The sequence below is a fragment of the Podarcis melisellensis genome, assembly GCF_964234715.1.
Source record: "Podarcis melisellensis genome assembly, chromosome: 14".
NCBI lineage: Eukaryota > Metazoa > Chordata > Lepidosauria > Squamata > Lacertidae > Podarcis > Podarcis melisellensis.
This window is the reverse complement of record NC_138546.1, coordinates 19,102,883-19,123,923: the sequence shown is the minus strand read 5'-3', so window position 1 is coordinate 19,123,923 and position 21,041 is coordinate 19,102,883. Positions and strand designations below refer to the sequence as shown.

Genomic DNA, 21,041 nt, shown 5'->3' with positions numbered 1-21,041 from the left:
ACCATCTGGTTTTTCAGCTCAAAATTGCCCCCTACCTGTTCCCTGCCCCAAGCTGCTTTTCATTAAATCTCCTCTCAGGAGATTGCATGCAACATTCAGCCTTGCACTAAGATAAAGCAACCGAAAGTGTTACTTACACATTACAGCTATTTCCTCAAAAGGATTGCTTGGAATTAGGCTTCTAAGGCAAGCTTGGGCAGCTAATTCCCTGCAGTCCCTCTGCACAGAGAAACAGCAACACTGACGCACTTTGCTGTAGTGACTGGTCCTCCTTGCTTCCCTTTTCTCTCCCTAGCACTGCAGTGCACCTTTGAACAAACACACAGGCAAGCGAAGGCAGCTGGAATCTCAGCTGATTTGTCTTCTTACTTATCCCTTAATTACAGGAAGTAAAAATAAACCTTGCCAAGGAGAACTCGTGTTTCATGCATACTCAGAAGTATCTCAACATTCATCTCTCCTTTTCTTCCCTTTCTATGTAACTTCACAACAATCTTATTATCAATAAACCATGACCACCCCACAGTGAAGTTTGTGCAGTCCCAGGTGTTATCGTTCCAGGGCATATAAATTTTACAAAATCAAGGTCCTTAATTATTCAGGGCCATATTACCAGAGCAGTTTTCCAGTTACAATGTAGGCCACAACCTTATCAAACTCAAAAGATTAAATGGAGACCTGTGCAGGTCATTCTGTATAATGCAGTCCTGTGCTCCAAAAATATCCAGTTATGAAACCATGTCTCAGTGAAACAGCCTTACAAAGCTGAATATGATCAGAATTCCTCCTTCTGGCCCCAAAAGATCAACACACCAAAAGGGAGGGGCATATTTCATAATACATACTTGAGTTGTACCTATAAAATGATACAAATAAGTTATTAATTTAAGTCTTAATCTTGTTTGAATAAAGAGGAATTTTCATATATTCATGCACAGCCACACACACACGCACACACGCGCGCACACACACACACACACACACACTCTTAAAGTGCCCACCCCAACTTGAATTTGTGCCTGCTTTCAAAAATAAGAGCTTCGTCAACACTGTGGAGTTGTTTTGTGCCTGTAGAAATTAAATATTGCTTTGCTTAGCCCTTTGTAATGGAATTCACTTCCTACCCTGAGAGAGGGATGGGGCAGAGATCTACTCATTTATTGCTCATAGACCTGAGAAAAAAATGGGGGTGGGGGGAGTATCAGTGCTTACTCCTTTAAGAAAGAAGGCGTTTCTGTGCACTGCAGGAGAAACTTATGTACATTTTTGGGGTCTCTCAGGGATGCCAAAGCATGTTAAGCTAGCTAAATCTAGGTATCTAACCTCAGATATGTTTCCTACTTGAAGTAACCTGGAAACCTTGTTTCCTCCCACCCACCCCCCACCCCATCTATTTATGTACATATTAGCAGTTTGCATGTAATCCCTGCTACCGAGGCACCTTCTGCATCTTGTTAAAACACAAATGGCACTGGCTGATGCCCCGGTGAAACTAGACTAGTTTTTGCTACACATAAGAGACAGCTCTACAGGTCCTAATAGGTAAGGCAACACCAGATAGCTCTACATTTACGTAGAGTTAAGTTGACTGGAAAGAGCCCTTTAAACCATAGGAATCACGTAAAATTCATGCAAAAGTGATATGCAGTCTAATGCACAGATTTGTTAATACACGGTCCAGGAAAAACAGTCTTCAAGGTTTAGAAGCTGCAAGTCTATTCCCGAAAAAGCAAGGATTTCAAGCGGCTCCCTAGAAACATCTTGGTGTCCAAACTGCTGTTACTTGTGTTCCCCTAGAAGGCCATCCCTAGGCACTAGCATTCCGCCACAGGATTCTTTGGCTCGTTCTATGGAGCAGACCTGAGGAAAGCATCTCAGCTGAGCAGTTCATTGATCAGTGTTCAGCAAGTTCCTAGATGATGTTATCTAGAAATCAGAGAGCTGCTCTGCGATTGGTTGGAAGATGTTGTTGCTCCACTGAGCTGTGAAAATCCACTGTTGCAGGATTCCAGACTTGTCATGGACCCCCTGGAATAGAAAGAAAGATGAAATTTAGTGGGTTGGGGAAGGGTCAACAACCAATTCACCTTCACTTCTTCCATGAAAACCCCAACAGGACTGGTAATCTCTCATTTGCTGCCAAAAATCTAATTCCATCTTGAAAGAAAACATTTTAAGTGGCGATCCTGATAAATCCTATGAAAGCAGAAACTGGTAGCAAGATTAATACCATCACCATTTTCCATGCTTACAGTTATCCAGATATGCTTAACTGGATCACCTGGAAGACACATACCAACAGTGGAAAGAGACTGATGGCAGAGCTCTGTTGTCCTGGAGAACTGAGTTCACATAGTGATGCTCCAAAGCAGGATTAAACAATTTGGGAATGCATTCACATTATTGGCACTTGTGAACTACAGGTGTGTTGCAAGCTTATTATCTTATTAATTGAGCAAAACATTATATTGGATTAAAGGACAAAGAAGTAGATCAAAGAAAGCAGCAAGGCAGTTATTAGAACTCCTGCTGATAGCTTTCAAGAACCGTACCAAGCACTGAGTGATGCCCGTCATCCCCACATATAACAAGTCATGCAATGGCTCCTCCTGCATCCCTCCTACCTGAATTCCTTGGATGCAAGCACCTCATAGTAATACATAATCTTGCACTTGTGGTTGGAGACCTGGAGTGTAGCCAAGACATCATCAACCCGAGAGAGGCTGGTCCCAGCACAGGGAGTTGGGCTGTGCATTTTCCACTGGAGGATATAAAAGCCAGGCCAACGAGTCACATGAGAACCCTGAAAAGTGATAGATAGTGAGAAAACCAATCAGGTAAACATAAAGGATTTATGTTTGTTTGGCTTTGTTTCAAAGCCATCTTGGCATCTTGAAACAAAGCCCAAAAATTGAAGTAAAACTGATGCAGGCCAGGGGAAGTCAACAGGTAGAGTCATTAATACTTTCCAACTAACTGGGTCTTTTTAGCTGAAACAGGGATTTGCAAAGTGTGATCCAAATGCACATAATCTGAGGTTCCTTGCAAGTTTATCAGGGGCTCCTCAATGACAAGCTTCGTAATGGTAGAGGAGCTTGCTGGGCCAATACCAATCTTTCCCTGCAGTGTGCAGTCAAAGAAGAATATTGGGTGTGCACAGGAATGCACCTTCAGTTCATACAGGGCAATGGTGAAGCTTAGCCAGGGCCCTTCATGAATTGAGCATGTGACATAAACAAGTTCCACTACAACATGCCAGGATTCCATTGCAGATTTGCAGGGATTCCTTGGTAGATATTGATATGGAAAGATCTTAAAAGGAAGAAATTTTGAAACCCATTTCTCTGAGACATAGAACTTAATTCTGTGCAATAGGTTTTCCCCCTGTGTTTAGTCAACAGTAATAACCAGGGCATTCTACTGGATAAAGTATACTGGGCTTTAATATGAGAAGCCTGGGTTCATGTCCAGCCATTAACATGTTAGAGGGCTTTTGGCAATTCACTACTCTCTCTGGTTCAGTTTTCCATCTATAAAAGGTAAACAGCAGCAACAAAAATAAAATGCAGTGAGAGGGGGCACTTCACTGCACATTTAATATATTATAAAATGTGTAACATCCCAGAACTAAGTGCCACAGGAAGCTTTTTTTCACAGGACAGTTGGTGGATCAAATATGCTCACTAGCAGTTGATATCAAGAAGCTCCTCACCCATGTTGGAATTTCACAGAACAATGAAATGGCCTTATTTCCAAAACTGTTTTGAGTTTGTAAGCCACCCTGGGAATATTTAATGATGGGTACCTACATTAATGTAATTTTAAAAATGAAAAAGGAAGTTCCCAAATATTTATGACAATCAAACCCCAAAGGCCCAGCATGAGATCTTAGGCACGGAACCGCAACTGACCTGGATGCTCTCGCCTTCACGACACACCAGCTGGGACTCCACACGGCTATAGTCCACCCCCAGGACCCAGCTCTTGCCTATTAGCTGTATATTATCCCCCGCAGTCAAAGCATTTGGCACTGTAGGTTCCTTGCGGCAAATCTCAGGTGCTCTCTTGGAATGGAAGAGGCTGAACACGACATCTCCTTTCAGAATGTCGAAGTCCCAGGTGATCACCGATTCACCTTCCAAGATTTCCACAACTATCTAGATTAGATAAAAAATGACAGCATCCATCCTGTTCAATTCAGTGCTGGTGTTGCCCCCAAAATCAATTAACTAGTGCAGCAACATCTGGCTGTAAGCAACACAGAAATGATTCTCCTTTTTGGGAGGAACTAGCAAACTCAATAAATATATTTTAAAAATTATTCCAATTTTCTCCTGACTGTGAAGAACCTAAGCACAAGATGCCAAGCCTCACACACTAGCTCTGCATTTGTGGACAACAGTTCCTCCATGGGGTGCCCCGGTTCAGAGTGTATATTAGTTGGGTAATAGGGCTTAGGGAGATCTTAAGTCACAGCCATCCACCAGCACTCCTACCAATACCAGCCTGAGAATTCTTACAGAGACTCAGAATAACTATAAGTAGGAAGAGTAGAGTTTTAATTCTTCCAAGAATTAGGTATTTGGAGCATATACATCAGGAATTTGAAGAAATGCTTCTAGACCCCAGGCAATGTTCCTTTCCTTTACAGCATCTCCAAAACCCCACCTAAACCTAACTGCCAAATCTAGAAGAGCACAGAGCATTCACCACACACACATACGTTTTGGTCTACTACTTTCAACACTTCTCTTGACCAGAATAACTTCCTCATCCTACCTCATGAGGAGCACCTTTGAATATATTTGCAGAGTGATAGATGGTTTCTGTCCAGAGGCGGATATGATCAGAGATTTCAGGCTCTTCATCTGTTTGATAGAGTGATTTGGGAACAAGGCCACCTTCAGGCACATTACACTGTGGGATGAGGGAGAGATGGAGAGTGAATTTCAAAATGCAGATCAACACTTTAAAACAATGCCAACTGACAGAATATTCCCTACCATTTCATACAGCACAGCCTCACCTTCCTACTATTTAGCAAGTAAAGTGAGAGAACAGAAACAATCTCATCCCCCACCCTGCCCACTAAAGCACCTTTTAACTAGATACAAACAAGAATAGATATAGCAACCAGATGAATTCTGAAAGCACTTTTATTATTTCAATCTCACTCATTCATCCACATATACATATATATACTTTAGAGAATGACCATTATTCGGACTCACATGTCCTCAATCTTGCTGTCAATGAAGTAGAAGGCTGGCTGATAAAAAGGCTTTGCCAAACTAAGAAGGTAAGAGGGTCTACTGTAAATAGTAGGAAGCCTAGTCCAGCCTAGAAGCCAGACAGCAAAAAATCATGGAAGCATATTCTACATATTTAAGACAGACACTGCAGTCTGTCTGCTGCTCCTTCAAGACGGAACATAGCAGAAAATGGGACAATGCAGTTATGCAGTTTGTATGAATGTATGCAAACATTAATTTGCAAGGCTCATTTTGGGGATTATGGTTAAAGAGCAAAAAGGCAGATTCTGAAGAATAACAGGGAGTTTGGATCTTCAATTTGGTAGAGTGTGTCTGTATGCTGCTAGATGAGCTAGAATGCACTGTGAATAAATATGCTGCTCAGTGAATTTTCTGCTTGTTTATTAAAAATATGTACCTAAAATAGCATAGCATTTAAAAATAGCATATTTTTAAATTGTCTAAGTTTGAATTTTAAATTGCTGTAACCTGCCCTGTGACCTTAGGGAGAAAGGCAGGCAAGAAATCAAATCAATAAATAATCTCCAAGCAATTAACAAAACAATGCAACAACATTTAATAACACGTATGTTGAAGAGGTCACTTACTCATTTATAATTGAATCTGTACTATGATAAACCATCCAGTCTGAATTTTTACAATAGTTTTGCCAATTGCCATAAACAATACAAGTGTTATCTGAACTATGATAAACGATTCATAAGGCAAACCAAGCAGTTTTTTTGCCAACTGCCTGAAGGGGAAAAAATAACTCACCAAAGCATCTTGAATTCTACAAATTTTAGAAATAAATCACTAATTCTGCTCTAAACAGGGTGCCCCCTGAGGCAGGATAGAGATTGCAAATTACAACATTGACAATTGAATGGATCTTACATCAAGGATATAGACAGCATTTTTCTTTTGGCAAACGAAGGACACAGAGACAGTAATGTCTCTGCAGGCTACTGAAAACATTTTTGTTAAAATAAGTAATCTTTCCAACAGAAATATTTTGACTTTATCCAAAGGCCCACATACTGTCCTCCTCCACTGTGTAACAACCCAAGTAATACTGTACAGCAAGTACTAATAATAGCAAAAGTGCAGACTGCCATGCCATATTTGTATACAGTTATTAAAACTTCTCTAGCCTTCTCTCCAAAACTAAGAGTGAAGGTTATACCCTGATGTTCATACAGAGCTCAGCACCAACAGGAGCTTGTATCTCAATTGCACACAGCACACTAATAGAACTAAACATTTAATAAGGATGTAATGTAAGCAAGATTAAGTCTCACCTAAGAATTTTGTACTACACACTTTCTCCAAACTTACCACACATTCTCCTCCAAGGAAGTCTGGAATCACATCTTTGTCAAGATAATCCACGAGCCCTCCAGGTCCCTGATAATTGTTGCCACTGTAAATGAGGAACTTCTGCCTAGTGTTCTCATTGATAAAGGGACTCACCTGAAATAGAATGTAAAAGCTATTCTTCTCAGGACACATTAAAAAAAGAATGGTCAAGTCCCACCAAAAAGCATTTTAAAAACTCAACCTGCAAGCCAGTCCAAACAAGTCACTCTTGGTCTTTAGCAAGTCTATAACTGGAGGAATATTTTCTTGTGGTGGGGTGGACTTGAAGAACTCTTTGTAAATGCTTGAAATCTAGACCTAGTGATGTTAAAAAAGCACTCTCTGTTGAACTTAGAAACCATAAAATGTGATGAGTGAAGAGGCAGGCTTTAATGTTGGGGTTATACCATGTAACACTTTACCAGTTAAAGTTTCTCCTATAATTGAATAAAAGGGAAAAGTAAAGATACTGGAGGAAGATGTGCTCCACAGAATCATAGAACTGTACAGTTGGAAAGGATCCTGGGGTTCATCTAGTCCAACCCCATGCAATGCAGGAATCTCAACACAGTCCCTCATCCAATTTGAAACCATGCCGGTCCCTGATTAGTTTTGCAAATGTGCTGGATGTTTTTTTGTGCATCACCAGGAGGTATATTCAGTGTTTCTCTTCTAGGAAATAAAGGTGCTGGTACTCATCATGAAGTTGTTACAGTAAGTGCCACATTTTTAACCAGTGCTTTACTTCTAGAAAAAAAGATGTCGGTACCCTTGAATACCCCCAGAAAAAAGCACTGGGTATTTTAGAGGAAGACTAGAAAGTTACATAAACAAATCAACAGTGCCAAAGTTAATCAGCGCAGACCTTGCATTTTTGAACCCAAGGACTATCCCAAACAAGATATGGCATTATTACCTGTAATACAGTAATACAGTAACTCTCACTGTAAAGGTGTTTTACAGCTTACGGTTATCTTCATTGTGGCACCAAAATATAAATTCTGCAATAAATAAGTTGCTACTACCTGGACCGGAACCTGAACCCAGAAAAGACATATCCTTGTCTGTCAAAACAGAACTCATAGGTTTGCCATTTTCATTCCTTGGTGGGACCCAACAGACTAGTAATATCTTCTCGTTAAGGCCAGAGCCAAGAGTAGGTAGCCTCTCCCCAGCACCATCACTCACCAGAGTCCATAGAACAGGGAACACTCTGGGTGCTCGCACAATCAGAAGCCTTCCCAAGGTCTCTGGGTAGTTTTCTTCAACCACTTCAATAATCCTAAGGAGCGCTTTTACTCCAGGGCGCCAGAGGTGGCGCATGTTCAGCCCTTCAAGGTCAACGAGACAGGTCCAAGATCTGAAAGAGGTGAAATCCACAAAGCTGTTTCTCAAGCTATGCATTTGGCATTCAAAACCAGAAGCAACAAATACAATCTTCCTGTATGAGGCTTAACGGTGTTTTCACAAGTGCTGCACAGAACAGTGCACCTGTAAATGACACTCCCACAAATTTGTAAAGTGTGAAAAAAGCTACAATGAACATTTCCGTATATATATATATATATATATATATATATATATATATATATACACATACATATACATATACATACACAGAGAGAGAGAGAGAGAGAGAGAGAGATATGGGAAAGGACCCCTGGACGGTTAAGTCCAGTCAAAGGCAACTAAGGTGTTGCGGCACTAAACTCGCTTTCAGGCCGAGGGAGCCAGCATTTGTCCACAGACAGCTTTCCGGGTTATGTAGCCAGCAGGACTGAACCACTTCTGGCACAACGGGACACCGTGACGGAAACCAGAGTGCACAGAAATGTCACTTACCTTCCCACCGCAGCGGTACCTATTTATCTACTTGCACTGGCATGCTTTTGAACTGCTAGGTTGGCAGGAGCTGGGACAGAGCAATGGGAGCTCACCCCGTTGCAGGGATTCAAACCGCCAGCCTTCCGATTGGCAAGCCCAATAGGCTCAGTGGCTTAGACCACAGCACTATAGAAGTGACAGGTTCCAGATTAAAATGCATCCTGAGCACTAGCTGTGAAAATAATTCTGCTCTGAGGACAAGGCATCAACGCTTTAAAAAAATGTTCTCTTATTGCCAATGTTTACATGAAGCAAAAGAAGAGAGGGGTCATTGCATAACTGGGTGGATACTAACGTGATTGGGCGGCCAAATAGATTGGTGTTTTCCTCACACCTCCTTTGTCCTTCCTCGTTAATTGACAGTACCTGAAAGGAGAACAAAGGAATGACTTCAGTTACTAAGGAACATCCTCATACCTTCTCTAAATTTTAGGCTTTGGAAGTTATGACAAAATTTTACTTAGAACATAGCAAGACCAGTTAAGACCCTGTTGTAATATTTCAGGTTATAAATGATAAAATCTGCCCATTGTGTATTGTTGGCATCAGTCTGTCTTCAGAGACAATGGAGTGCCCCTGGGGGTGATGTCAAACCAAAGGGACCTTCTCAGGGCACAAGCCTGGGCACTGTGTATGAAAATCATGGGGTGCCCAGACAACAAGGCATTCCGCTGATGTGGTCCAAAAGAAAACAGAGCAGGGTTTTCCTTCTCCAAACCTGGGCTACGTTCCCAGATTGATAAGCCCCATCTGCCCCTTACTTCCCTCTAAAGCACATGCAGAAACTGCCTTATTGAGTACGGGACCTACTGAAGCCTGAAGCTTTTCTAGAGAAACCATGCATAGATAATACAAAGGCAGCATCTCCTTACATGACGAAGGAGTGACTCCTCTCCCAGTGCTTTCACAAGACCTTTGGTGTCCATCTGACCAAGGCGAAGTATGTAAAGTGGCCTTCCATCTTTAAAGAGAAAAAATAAACAAAGCAGCTGAATGAATATGTTTTTGCCCTGTTTGTGTCCTACTGTACTTAACTGGGAATATTAAAAAATTAAAGGCATGATTGCCCAAGTATGTCCCCATCCAATTTCTTTTTGGAACACAGAGAACATCTCAGGCTGCTTCGCTACATTTGCCAACTTGTGAAATGTGAAATTTATCAACTCTGAAAATGCATGCAGGGAGGTAAACATAGAACAGCAATAGGTAAGAAGTTTAGAGATGCAACACAGAAGAACAGGGGATGGATTCTACTAAACTTTACTGATTACATCTGACCATTCCTGTGTTACAATAACACTTCTTGGTTTCTTGCTTGCACACTTTCAGAAATTAAGCACAGAAGTACTCAGAGGTGTCCTTAGGTGACAGACAGGGCACAGTACGCTGGCTTAAAGTGAGCTTCCCACCTTTGTCATGATAATGCCAACCACCAGTATAGTATTCTTCCAGAAGAGAAGGTGGTCTCCATGTTTGCAGGATGTAGTCTACTTGGTACTGCTTGCGCCAGGTCAGTGACTGGCACAGCATTTCTCGAGCCTTGTCAATGTTGAAGTCACGAGCCCTCAAAAAACGGAGGATATGTTCATCTTTGGGTATCTGAGCAAAAGAAGAAGAAGGCAAGGCTCATCCTATTGTCAAAGGCATGACCCTTTAAATAATTCCTGCAGAAGAACAGCTCATATGTCAAATTTTGAAAACACAAACAAACAAACAAACAAACAAACAAACTAGTGTCCTCACTAACAATCTAGAATATAGTGGTACCTCCATTTATGAACTTAATTCATTCCGGAGGTCCATTCTTAACCCGAAACCGTTCTTAACCTGAGGCGCCGCACCGCTGGCGTGCAACTTCCGCTCGCATCCTGGAGCAAAGTTCGCTACCCAGAACACCTACTTCCAGGTTAGCGGAGCTCATAACCCAAAGCGTTCGTAAGGAGGATGGTATGTAACCTGAGGTTCCACTGTACAACTAAGTTTAGGCCCAAGTTATCTGTTTCTTCTGTTCTGTCTAGCGACTGCTGCATTTTAATCACCCAAATCAGGCAGCACCAACACAGGTGGACAACTTGCAAAAGAGCTGCTGGAGGAGAGATGTGTGGAGACCCTAGAAAGAACTGCGAGTAGAGGGGTTTTATATTTGCCACAATTTAGACCCCCGGGGAAACTTACCCAACCTAAGCTGCTGTAGCGGGGTGCTGGGTGTGTGGAGAGTAGCTGAATGAGACACAGCTGTGGGCAGCCTGATTGGGCTCCATCAACCTTGGTGACTGCCCATAATGGTTTTATTGTGTGTTTCTGTAACATTTGTCATTGTTTTTAGTGTTCACTGCTTAGAGATATTTATATATATTAAGTGATATAGAAATGGTCTAAACAAAAGCCTTGAACAATTTCAGCAATGTAAAATAGAGGAAAGGCAGGGTCCCTTAAATATAAAAATATACAGTAGGTACAAGGATACTAGTTCTATAATAAAGCAATTAAGACTACCTGATTGCTTAGTCTGATTAATATTTACTTTCACCAAACAGAGAGCCTTAGCCACAGGTGCTTACCTTGCCTTTGTGTGTTTCTTGCAACCACTGACGGAGTCTGATCAGGCAGCTTTCCTGCATGGGAGTCAATTGCCCTAGGTACCTTTCTATGTAATCAGCATCTAGTTTGTCAGCTGAGGAGGGGGAAGAAAACAGTCCCATAAGGAAGCAATTCAATAAGACCAGGGACATATTTCTGCCAATTATTATTGCTTCCAACAGCAACACTGCAAAACTGCTTCAGTCTTATACAAAAAATGGTGGAATATAGTTGCAATAAAATAAAAATTTTAAAAAATCAAAATAACAATAAATGCAAAATACCTAGATGAACTGGAGTGGAATATCACTTTTATTACAAAGCAGCTAAAGGCACTATTTTTACAAGGGGGAAAAGGATATTCCATCAGTGCTCACAAAGGGAACCACAGCAGGACAAAACACAAACCCTTTGCTATGTGGACATTCTCTGGATATAATAGTGCAAGGTACTGGAACAAGAGATAAGTAGAAACATTTGGAGCAGTGAGGCAGATATGCACCAACAGGCATGCACAGCCAACCTCTAGCAAAGGGGACTCTGTAACAGGAGAAAAATATCCTGGGACTGCAGCTGTGCTGGGAGCAAATGGGAACAAACAAGGAGGGGAAGGATTTTCTGGATCGGCTCCATATAATTTTTTTGTTCCTGACCTCAGTAGTTCAGAGCAGACCTGATGAAATGTCTTAGGATAAGCAGCTGCCAGACAGCAGGAATGCCATAGTCAAAATTAGGCTCTCCCCCAAATTATCCAGAACATAAAGATATCTAGTTACAGGTAGGTAGCCATGTTGGTCTACTGTAGTCAAAACAAAATAAAATAATTCCTTCCCGTAGCACCTTAGAGACCAACTAAGTTTGTTACTGGAATGAGCTTCCGTGTACATGCACACTTCTTCAGGTATGCACATGAAAGCTCATACCAATAACAAACTTAGTTGGTCTCTAAAGTGCCACGGGAAGGAATTTTTTTTATTATAAAGATATCTAGAGACAGGATTGCAAACTATTGGTCAGGCATGAAAAAAGAAAGGAGGGTAAACTGTGGCAGGTTTCAAGCTGAAAAATGCTGAAAGCATCCTAGTGAGATAGCAAGGAACTGCTGACTGGCTTACAAGCACATACCATCGGGGGTTGATGCCTCCACAGAGGAGCAGGTGCTGCCTCGCTGTTCTTTGTCACTTCCGTGTGGGGGGGCTGCTGCTGGTACAGTGCCACTCTCACATCCTGATGAAGGCCTCTTAGCTGTTTTCCCTCTGACTGCTGGAGGAGTCCATCGGGGGATAAAAGTGATCCCCTGGGAAATCAGTTCCTTTAGATAATGCTCTATCACTTCTTTGCCCTGAAAATTAAATGATTTATTACTCATATTCTCAGTCTATATGGCCTATACAGATTTGTCAATGAAGGATATTCACATGCAAATGCAATGTTTGCCTAGTTAGTGGATGGAGTTCTAGGTGTGAATCTAGGTTAAAATCCAGTTTTATCTGTGAACTGTCATACCCCAGCCGTACCCTCTCAGGCCAACGCCAACGCCAACACACCCACACCCCACACACTTGCAGTATTGCCTATATTCCCTTTAACAAAAATAATCTGGCAAGTCCAAGTGTTCTATCATTTGGAGACATCTATGCAGCAAACACACAAACACATTTGGATGTACAGTGGTGCCCCGCAAGACGAATGCCTCGCTAAACGAAAAACCCGCAAGACGAAAGGGTTTTCCGATTTTTAGCGGCTTCGCAAGACGAATTTCCCTATGGGCTTGCTTCGCAAGACGAAAGCCCATAGGGAAATCTCCGGGGACAGCGGGGAAGCGCAGCGCGCCTTCTCCTCTGTTCCCGGACCTGTCCTAAGGCTTGCGGTGGGAGGTCCGGGAACAGAGGACAAGGTGCGAAGGGCTTCTCCTTTGTTCCCGGGGCTTGCAGTGGGAGGAGGGTTTTTCCTCCCCACCGCCAGCCTTCAGAACAGCATTCTGAATGTTGGCGGTGGGGAGGAAAGCCCTCCTCCCACCGCAAGCCTTCAGGACAGGTCCGGGAACAGAGGGGAAGGTGCGCAGTGCTTCTCCTCTGTTCCTGGACCTGTCCTGAAGGCTTGCGGTGAGAATTCAGGACAGGTCCGGGAACAGAGGGGAAGGTGCGCAGCACTTCTCCTCTGTTCCTGGACCTGTCCTGAAGGCTTCCGCCCACCAGCATTTTAAGATCGCCCCGGACAGCGGAGAAGTCCTCCCCTGTCCCGGGGTTTTTAAAATGCTGGGGGCGGCAGCGAAACCTTCGCTGCCGCCTGCCAGCATTTTAAGATCGCCCCGTGACAGCGGAGAAGTCTCCGCTGTCCCGGGAAGGCAGGCGGGGGGGGGGGGGAGCAAAGACTTTCGCCCCCCCCCGCCGGCCTTCAGAAGAGGTCGGGGGACAGACTGTCCCCGGACCTGGTCTGAAGGCGGTTTCCATAGGAATGCATTGATTGATTTTCAATGCATTCCTATGGGAAACCGTGCTTCGCAAGACGAAAAACTCGCAAGACGAAAAGACTTGCGGAACGAATTAATTTCGTCTTGCGAGGCACCACTGTATAAACATTATCTCATATTCTCTATATTTAATATGTTACAATGTGAGAAATAAACAAAGTAAACCAGGAATAGAAAGATGGTTAATTCTGTTAAAAATATTTGCATTCCCACTTAGGAGAACATCAAGAGCTAGTGTCTTAAACCTGATAGATCCATCCCAGAAAAGGCAGAGCCTAGGAAGGACATCAGGTCTCATTTGGGCACCACAACTTATCAAAACACGTTGTGACCTTGGAGCTGTGCAAGGTCCAACTGCTTGAGTCCAATCCAATCTGCTCTCCTGAATTGTGGGCTGATTTAAACCTGCTTTCTTTTTGATGGCCCAGCCAACAACATTCTCTAGTTCTGCTGGCTTGCAGGCAGAGCAGGTCAAGACAATAAAGTGCTTGGAGTTATGCTTGGGCAGTATCTTACAGCAAGTTTTGTCTAAAGTAATTCATTTATTTTATTTATTCAACCAATCACAGCTCACCCGCTTGATGTTGGCTGTGTACTGTTTCATTGCAATTTTCTCCACTGTGTTTTCAAAGCCAAAGAATGACTTGATGTCAAGAGATGCAGATTGTTCAAAGCATGTCCAGTCTTCATTCTCAGGGTGAACCTAAACTCAGACACAGATATGTCACAGTTAGAATAAGTGCAGCATACTCTAAAAAGGCTGTTCATGATAAAGGCAATGAAACCAGTTCTCAAATGTACTTTCTTTTTGTCTGTTCTCCTTCTAAGAAAACTGAACATTGCTTCTGGTGTAATTGTCAAAAAGGAATAAAGTGTGCAGTTGGCAGCTGAAATGATGACTCACCTTGAAAACTGGTTTATAAGGACATCTATTGCCTAGTGTTCCTACCTGTTGGAAACAGGGTTAGCGTGGCATTTGAACTGCTTTGCCTCAAGTCACAAAGTTTTCCTGACACTTCAGGGAGTTTGTAGTTTCTGTTCCAGTCACTGTAGCAGTAGATAGGCTATCCACCCAGTGAGAATGGGGGGAAGATTCTCAGCAAAATAAATTGACTGAGGAAAATATAGAATTAAAGCCAAGCTGAGAATGAACTCATAAAGCTCAGGCTCCATAAAATATTCCTCTTTCCCTCTCCCACTCATCAGAAACAACAATTGGTATGCAAATTATAGTGATATTCCATGAAGTCACCCTCTTTCAGAACTCAAGTCAGGTCAAGAACTAGATGTGATGGTGGGAAACCCATGTGCTGAACAGCTGTAAAGTAGGGGAGAGAACACAATCTCCAAGTAAAAAGCTGTGGGCAGGGGGGTTGCTGAACCCTTCTGATGGTTCCTTCATGCCATTTTTCTTCAAGCTTGAAGATCTGAAATATGCCAGCTAGTAGAAAAATAGTGTGGAGGGGGACGCGACAGTTGGAAGGATTCAGCACCACATCACCCACCATTTTCCCACTTGAAATCACCTGCCTAGCTTTTCAGAATTAGGGTAGTGACCTATATTTGAAGACAAAGGTCTGCTTCCTTCATGTCTCATTCCATCCTCAGGCAGCACCTGAGATAAAGCCAAAGAGACAGCAGAAGAGAAGTGCCACTGTATTTTTAAGCAGCTGCACACAACACATTTGTTCTTAGCTGTAGAGAAATAGACTGAAATTTAAGAGACCTGTAGGCTTTAGTCACAAAAGGTCACCCAAAGTCTCTCAGCTTTCAAGAAGCTGCTGTCTTGAATATATGCCAACAAAGCAGATAAGTAAGGTAACACAATCTGAGCTTTTGTTTATCAAACACAAAAGGGTATTTAATTGCTTTCCGAGATAGACTAAGCTGTTCTTAAATGTCACTGGTAGAACCAAGCCATAAACCTCTGCTGCACCAAATATAGGCTTACATGGCAGATGACACACCATTGTTATAACAGCTACCTGGCTACATAGTGGTGGGGTTGCAGCAAATATCACTAACAAAAAAATAAGTGGGAGACATAAGGAAGAAAGAACATGAGGCAGGGAATCTAGGCACTTATGTTCACTTAGGGTACAGTTGTTCCTTCTGGTTTCTGCTGCTCTAATTATGAGAGTTTTGAAGTGCACAGCTATATTAAGACAATCGATAGTATAGACCAGAACAGCCCTGTACCAAATTCAGCTCTCCCTACCTTACAATCCCTGGGACCAAGATAACAGCAGGCAGTCTGCTAATCTAATGTTAGATATTGCAGCTTGGTAACATGTGTGTCAGGCTGGTCAGTTAAGCATTGGCAGAACACAAATGTACGTTCAACTCAAGTGAAAACCACAAACACAGACAGCCTTATAACTGTCCTAGTAGCCCTCTGCTTATCAACACAACACCGTATTTCATGCATACTGGTCGCCACCGCATAATAGTTGCACCTCCCCTTTTCTGGACCCCCGAAATGGCCCCAGAGCATTCCCCACATAATAGTCGCAGGGTAACTTATGCGGCTCCACTAGGCTTCAGGCCGTTTCATTTCCTCCTCTAGCTACTGCCACCCCTGCTCCCCTTGTACCACGCCATCTCGGCCACTCCTAGTGGGAGCGGAGTGGGAGAGAATGTTTCTCCCTATCCACCTGCTGCTTTTTTATTGTTGTTTCAATGGGAACCAATGTAGGGGATGGCCAGGCCATGTGAAAAAACGAAAAAACAACAACACAATCCCATCTGAAATGTATGCCTCACCATTCAGCAGCCAACTACAATCCCCAGAGCACTTTCCTTTTTTTCAGTTTAGGACACCTCCAAATGCAGCAAGCAGAGATAACTTATTTTCTTTGCCGGTATAAGGGTTACAACCTTTCAAACAAACATACAGAGATGCACATCCAAACCAGTAAAATCTGCATTCAGTTACAGCCTACTGTACAAGCCTGAGAATGTTATTCCTAGTAACAATAAGACAGAAAGCACTACTAGAGCCACCAGGATTCAAACCCACCCAATGCACTTTGAAGAGAAGGGAAATCTGATAGACAGAATGCTTACTGAATAGTTACATGTCTCCAGGACAATGACACGGTTGGCAAAAGTCTCATTATGAGCTTCAATCACAAGAGTTCGCTCCTTCCAGTTGACCGTGTTTTTTTGTATGAAAAAGACATACTCTACTCCAGCAATCTGAAAAAGAGAAATAAGATTAGCATGTAAGGACTACAATGGAATATATTATGAGCACAGCCCAGGCAGCCTTAAGAGTACATGTCTATGGGGAATTTTAGCTCTCACCTTCTTCAGTAACCGAGGTGCATCTACATTCAATTTACAGCTGCGTTCAATTATGTGAATGGCTCCATCATCACTCTTGGATTCACTAAGGATCTCACTGCCCAGGAAAACAGGGATCTCTGGGCAAGTGGGGAAGCGCTTCTCATAAGCCTGAAACACACACACACACACACACACACCCAGAGGGAGGGAGGGAGGGAGAGAGAGAGAGAGAGAGAGAGAGAGAGAGAGAGAGAGAGAGAGAGAATATGTTAATGCTGTAAAGGCCATTCTTCTGTTCTTGGAATCTTCTTGTTCTTTATCACACAACTCTGCAGCACACATCACTGTAATGAATGAAAATGGATGGTGTTTGAAAGTTGTTGTTTTTTTTAAAAAAAAGGTGGATGAATGCCTGTGAACCTGAACAGTAACACACACATGGAATCTGCTGTGCCTTTGCTCACTGAATGCCTGTGCAGCTGTGTTTGATTATTAAATATTAAAATAATATTGAATAAAATGATTATGATGTAATTTGGGCTGAGGTGAAACCATGGTAGAGGTCAGTGGAAGTGTTATATCATGGGTGTTATACTCAGACTTCAGAGTGGTGTAACAGAGTGTTGGACTAGGACCTGGGACACTAGGGTTCAGCATGCACAGTGGTCAGGGGTGATAGAAACTGGAGTCCAACAATATCTTAATGGCCACAGGTACCACATTCTTCATCTACTTTGACTGGCAGCAGCTCTCCAGGACGCAGAGGAAGTTTCCCACTACTTGCTACCTGACCCTTCTTTCTTTTCCTGGTGGTACCAAAGATTGAAGCCAAGATTCTCTGCATGCAGAGGATGTGACCTACCATTGAGCTGTACCCACTGCCCAAACACAATATGAAAAGTCAGGACAGAAAAACCCTGGATAGCTATTAAAAATAGTAATAAGATATAAGAATGTTACATGCCATGCCCAATCTCTGCTGAGTAGTAGTTAAGATTTTAGAGGGTTCCAGGCACTCACCCAGGGTTGTGTTTCCATTGGAAAATCAAGGCACAGAGGAGTCTGTAGTGTCTTAGAAATATGGTTTATTCATACATATCTACACCTGAAGCCTTCAATGGAGAGAGAGTGCAAAACATTACACCCCAAGAGTGTCCTTTGTTGCTCCTTTCATAGCTTTTGCAAGCTTGGGTCCAAAGCAACAGCCAGTTATGCCCCCTGGTTTCTCAGTGCAGCCTCTCCTAGCCAGTGCGCATGGAGTTCTCCCTAATTTCCAGAACACCTTGCCAAAAACCTCTGTGTAAGAGGACAACTTGTTTTCCTGTAACATCACACCCATACTGCCCTGGCAACCTCCCATAAGGTCTTTTGTCTTGTGGATGGCTTTTTCAAACCACAGAGCCTAGGGCTTGCCGATCAGAAGGTCGGCAGTTCATATCCCTGCAGCGTGGTGAGCTCCCGTTGCTTGGTCCTGCTCCTGCCAAGCTAGCAGTTCGAAAGCACATCAAAGTGCAAGTAGATAAATAGGTACCACTCTGGCAGGAAGGTAAATGGCCTTACCATGCGCTGCTCTGGTTTGCCAGAAGCAGCTTAATCATCCTGGCCACATGACCTGGAAGCTGTCTGCGGACAAACGCCGGCTCCCTCAGCCAGTAATGCGAGATAAGCGCCGCAATCCCAGAGTCATCTGCGACTGGACTTAATGGTCAGGGGTCCCTTTACCTTTTACCTTTTTAATGGCAGGGCCATTATCTCCATCTGCCCCTCTATCTGGCAGAAAAACAAGCTCAAAGTCAGCTCACCTGTTCCCCCAACTAACTCATAACAAGAACTTTTGAAGACTGTTTAATTACTTTTTATTTGTATAAAGGATATTTTTAGTAAAAAAAAATGCATTTCTTTCCTCCTCATTTTTTAGATCAACTTTTAGTTTCAAGTAGCAATGACTCCCCTGTTGCCCCCAAGTTCCTATCCCATCCTTTGGGGGTATTGTTTTGTTCTTATTATTGTTTATTATGTATTTTGTATTTTTATGCTGTGTACTTCCCTGAGATCTATGAATGAAGGTTGGTATACAAATTTAATAAATCATAATAAATCAATCGTCATTTTCTAGCTAAAACACAAAGCCCTTGTGTTATGTAAGATGCCCTGTCCCCAACTGGCTCTTGGAAATCAATACAGACTATGGGAAACACACAACTACTGTTATTGTTTTTTGAGCAGTTGTTGTTAGACTGCCTCATACGAAAATCAGTTGCTATGTGGCAGAAGTTGACCAATAGATATGTCACAGTAGTAAAGGATCTACAGTGAAGATCTCCAGAGACAATGCTATGCAGAGCTACTATTTTGGGCAGAATCCCAAAAACAGAACAATGGAGCATTTTAAGAAATACACAATAGTCTGTTTCAGGCCAATTGGGGGCTCTGGCAAGTGTGGAATGGCTTATACTGAAAAACTCAATTATGCTAGATTTTAGAACACGCCTTTGGACTTCTATATCCAAGACATTAAACAATCGAGATATTTTGCAGCACAGTCGCTGATCACAACTCAGGCAAGCAGTGAACAGCTGATGTTATATTTAACATGGTTCACCTTTAACATGACAACTTTGCTAAGGATTAAATTACATTTGATGATGCACAAGTTACCATGACCTCTCAACTTTGTGTGGTGCAAAATTCCTGCATGGATCAAATAAGGGGAGAATACTGTAGGTAAGGTCTGTATAGGTTTATTACTCAGGATTTGCTAGGGGAAATGATGATAATAATAATACATTTAGGGATGAAAATCTTCAAAAGATAGATGAAAGTTGTTTCAGCTGGAACTTGAGAAGGAAATGGCATTAGGAATAGATGCAAACCCTTTCTATAAAATAAGATGTATTCCTAGAAAAGGTTCTAAAAAGATACACATTAACCCAGCAATTCTCTCAATATATGTGATTTTAAAACAAGATTTGGAGTCCTGCTGAAATTGTGGAGCGGAGCAAAGAGACCCAACTGTATTCTGGCTGATTTTAGATGTCAAACATATCACATGGCAGAGCAAACTCAGTAAAGGCTAACAGAGCCAAATTGCATCTGCATAATTTTCACAAAGTAACAAGCCCTACATGTGAGACTTCTATGGATCCTAACAAAAAATCAGAAGTGTATTTTTTTATCAGAAAAGTGACTGCAATGACAAAAAAGCAATCATTTTGTTTGGTAAAAACTGAAACACAAATTAACAAAGGAGGACATTAGGTTCTTATTAGTTCTTGCATCCTGCCACTATGTCAAGGAGCTTAAGAGTGGCACTTAAGCCTTACAGCCATCCTGTGAAAGGTGGCCATTTGCCCAAAGTCATCTAATGAAATTTGCAGCCAAGCAGGGATTTGAACCTGAGTATTCCAAACCTGCAGCCAATGCACCACACTAGCTTTCTTTTAGCCAGCATTTAAGTATCTAGGCCAGTCTTCCCCAACCTGGTGCCCTCCAGATGCTTTGGACTTCAAGTTCCATCTTCCCTGACCTTTGGACCATGCTGACGGGGGCCAACAGAAATTGCAATCCTAAACATCTAGAAGGCAGCAGGTGGAGGGATATCAGCACCGATTCTACCATCAGAGGACTACTACACAAGCTATTCTTTCATATTATCATGGTCTATTTTTGCATGCCAGGTAGGACAATGAGGGAACAAAGCACAGAGGCAGTATCAAGGACAGCAAACTAGGCAAACCTTGTTGTCAAGCAAAGGAAAAGAACAAGTTCAGCCAATGAGGACAGCTGGCTGAGAACAGCAATGTATGTGTCACTCGGTGTTTGACAAGACAGTTTCCACTTGCCAGGGACTGCAGTGAAATTTCATTAACTGGAATACGTAATCAAAACCAAGTCCTCGGTCAGAGTTTTATAGTTACCTGATTTGCATCTATTCAAAAGGCCATGGCTAGGTTATTTAATCACATGGGGTCCAAGGACTGAGTTTTGTATGTCTGAAATAGGACACTACTTCAAAGATTCTGTGTTCTACATTGTTGTTGTTGTAGTTGCTGCTGTTGCTGATAAAGTCACTTTCTTCAAAAATGTGATCCAAACCAACTTACAAAAATAGAAATACCAATTCTATGAAAATTCTCTTTCCTATTTCAGGTTTTTCCAATATATATTTCTCCTGTTATGCTTAAAAATGGCAATTTAAATTTATT

The 21,041-nt window shown here is 42.3% G+C and overlaps 1 protein-coding gene across 2 annotated transcripts in view; it reads right to left on the bottom strand.

Moving 5' to 3' along the window:
- Positions 1-549: 549 nt before the first annotated feature.
- Positions 550-21,041, bottom strand: part of SEC14L5 (SEC14 like lipid binding 5) — a 39,229-nt gene continuing 18,737 nt past the window's right edge. For both annotated transcript variants that reach the window (XM_081888181.1, XM_081888182.1), the window contains 14 exons: positions 16,855-17,004; positions 16,615-16,746; positions 14,123-14,251; positions 12,201-12,417; positions 11,057-11,169; positions 9,905-10,094; positions 9,368-9,456; positions 8,791-8,861; positions 7,800-7,971; positions 6,591-6,725; positions 4,780-4,917; positions 3,912-4,157; positions 2,625-2,803; positions 550-2,028 (listed from right to left, as the gene is read on the bottom strand). In XM_081888181.1, the coding sequence (XP_081744307.1) occupies positions 1,923-2,028; positions 2,625-2,803; positions 3,912-4,157; positions 4,780-4,917; positions 6,591-6,725; positions 7,800-7,971; positions 8,791-8,861; positions 9,368-9,456; positions 9,905-10,094; positions 11,057-11,169; positions 12,201-12,417; positions 14,123-14,251; positions 16,615-16,746; positions 16,855-17,004 (2,067 nt within the window). In that variant the 3' untranslated portion in view covers positions 550-1,922. The remainder of the gene's footprint in view (positions 2,029-2,624; positions 2,804-3,911; positions 4,158-4,779; positions 4,918-6,590; positions 6,726-7,799; positions 7,972-8,790; positions 8,862-9,367; positions 9,457-9,904; positions 10,095-11,056; positions 11,170-12,200; positions 12,418-14,122; positions 14,252-16,614; positions 16,747-16,854; positions 17,005-21,041) is intronic.